The sequence below is a fragment of the Pygocentrus nattereri genome, chromosome 3 (assembly GCF_015220715.1).
Source record: "Pygocentrus nattereri isolate fPygNat1 chromosome 3, fPygNat1.pri, whole genome shotgun sequence".
In the NCBI taxonomy this organism is placed as follows: Eukaryota; Metazoa; Chordata; class Actinopteri; order Characiformes; family Serrasalmidae; genus Pygocentrus; species Pygocentrus nattereri.
Genome location: NC_051213.1, coordinates 50,634,669 through 50,637,168, shown reverse-complemented (window position 1 = coordinate 50,637,168; position 2,500 = coordinate 50,634,669). Strand labels below are relative to the sequence as shown.

The 2,500-nt window shown below is 45.6% G+C and overlaps 1 protein-coding gene across 4 annotated transcripts in view; it reads left to right on the top strand.

Moving 5' to 3' along the window:
• Positions 1–2,500, top strand: part of nbeal2 (neurobeachin-like 2) — a 120,677-nt gene that overhangs the window by 65,313 nt on the left and 52,864 nt on the right. For all 4 annotated transcript variants that reach the window (XM_037537130.1, XM_037537128.1, XM_037537127.1 and 1 more), the window contains 3 exons: positions 620–702; positions 794–886; positions 1,690–1,861. In XM_037537130.1, coding sequence (XP_037393027.1) covers positions 620–702; positions 794–886; positions 1,690–1,861 — 348 coding nt within the window. The remainder of the gene's footprint in view (positions 1–619; positions 703–793; positions 887–1,689; positions 1,862–2,500) is intronic.

The following is a 2,500-nucleotide window of genomic DNA, read 5'->3' as shown; positions in this document are numbered from 1 at the left end:
GATGAGTTGGAGTGATGAAGCTCCATAGAACCACTTTGGGATGAATTGGAGTGATGAAGCTCCATAGAACATCTTTGGGATGAATTGAAGTGATGAAGATCCATAGAACATATTTGGGATGAGTTGGAGTGATGAAGCTCTATAGAACATCTTTGGGATGAGTTGGAGTGATGAAGCTCCATAGAACATCTTTGGGATGAATTGGAGTGATGAAGCTCCATAGAACATCTTTGGGATGAGTTGGAGTGATGAAGCTCTATAGAACATCTTTGGGATGAGTTGGAGTGATGAAGCTCCATAGAACATATTTGGGATGAATTGGAGTGATGAAGCTCCATAGATTGTATTTGGGATGAATTGGAGTGATGAAGCTCCATAGAACATATTTGGGATGAATTGGAGTGATGAAGCTCCATAGATTGTATTTGGGATGAATTGGAGTGATGAAGCTCCATAGATTGTATTTGGGATGAATTGGAGTGATGAAGCTCCATAGATTGTATTTGGGATGAATTGGAGTGATGAAGCTCCATAGATTGTATATCTCAGAAGTCTAGAGGCTGATCCTCTGAGCTCTTTGGTAGAGATATGTGAGAGCTCTTGTGTTTCCTTGTTTCAGGTCCCAATAACGTCTCCTTGTTTAAAACGGACGGGGAGCTTTCCGAGCTGTGCAGTAAACTCCTGCTGTACTACACCCCTCAGGTAGGACTCTCACAGTCCCTGCTTAACTGAGCGCTGTAGCTTTTAAACAGTGGGTGTGTTTGGAAAATGTTCCGTGTTTTCTGTGCTCCAGGCCTTTAAAAGCCAAATCTGTCAGGATCTGTCTCCCAACCATCTCTACAATGGCAGACTGACCGGTCACAGAGTGGTCAACTGGGACATCAAGGTCTGTTTGTTTTATTGTTAACCCTGACTGCTCACATGCCCACATAGTAGAGGCTACGCAGTTGGTCTGTGAGTTACCTGCAACATTAAATGCTGAATAACTTGAAATATTTCTATGCTATTATTTAAGTAATTAGTAAAATTGTTTTAGTAATAAAATGTAATATAATGTTATAAAATACTGTTTGTCTTTATGTTCCTTGGCCAATCACAAGTACTGCCCCCAAGATAAAAAGCTTGGACATCCCTGGATTCAGTGATTAAAAACGGTTCTTATTTGCAGCTCTACGCTCTTAAAAAGATGGTTCTTCAATGGTTCTAGATAGAACCATGAACACTGAAAGAACCCTTTTCATCGTGAAAGGTTCTTCAGATTGATGGAGAACGTGTTGAACCCAAAAGGGTTCTTCTGTTACAACACATCGTCACAATAGCAGAAATCTTTTTGGTGCTACTTAGAACCATATGCAACACGTTCTCCATCAAGAAGCATTTCACCATGCAAAGAACCCTTTAATCATGCAGAGTGTTCTGTAAGTGTTCTTGGTTGTTTATATAACCATTTTCTTTACTAAAGAACCCTTGAATAACTTGTATATTTTAGACACGCACTCATGAATATATATACATATATAAACACACACCATAAAACATCTGCATGGTGTATTTACTTCTCCATGATGGTAGAGCAGAGTGTGGTTTCCACCTCAGGCTCTCAGGGTTTTAAGCAGACAGTGGACAAGAGGGTCCATTAAGTATTCTTGGTTTGTGACCCTCTGGTCATCTGTGGTTGTGTCTGTGTAGGATGTTCAGAACTCTGTGGGTGGGATGGGGGCGCTGCTCCCCCTGCTGGAGCAGGTGTGTGGGCTGGAGCAGAGCGAGGCTGGGGGGCAGGAGACATCGGACCTGCTGGGGCCGGAGCTGACATCCTCCAGAGGAGCGACCGGCATGCTACTGCCACTGGGCAGGTCATCCGGTCAGTACATACACACAATACTGTCATCCTGTCAGTAAATACACACAATACTGTCGTCCACTCAGTACAAACCCGCACTGCTGTCGTCCACTCAGTACAAACCCGCACTACTCTCGTCCACTCAGTGCAAACCCGCACTACTGTCGTCCACTCAGTACAAACCCGCACTACTGTCGTCCACTCAGTACAAACCCGCACTACTGTCGTCCACTCAGTACAAACCCTCACTACTATCGTCCACTCAGTACAAACCCGCACTGCTGTCGTCCACTCAGTGCAAACCCGCACTACTATCGTCCACTCAGTACAAACCCGCACTGCTGTCGTCCACTCAGTACAAACCCGCACTACTCTCGTCCACTCAGTGCAAACCCGCACTACTGTCGTCCACTCAGTACAAACCCGCACTGCTGTCGTCCACTCAGTGCAAACCCTCACTACTGTCGTCCACTCAGTGCAAACCCGCACTGCTGTCGTCCACTCAGTGCAAACCCGCACTACTCTCGTCCACTCAGTGCAAACCCGCACTACTGTCGTCCACTCAGTACAAACCCGCACTGCTGTCGTCCACTCAGTGCAAACCCGCACTGCTGTCGTCCACTCAGTGCAAACCCGCACTGCTGTCGTCCACTCAGTGCA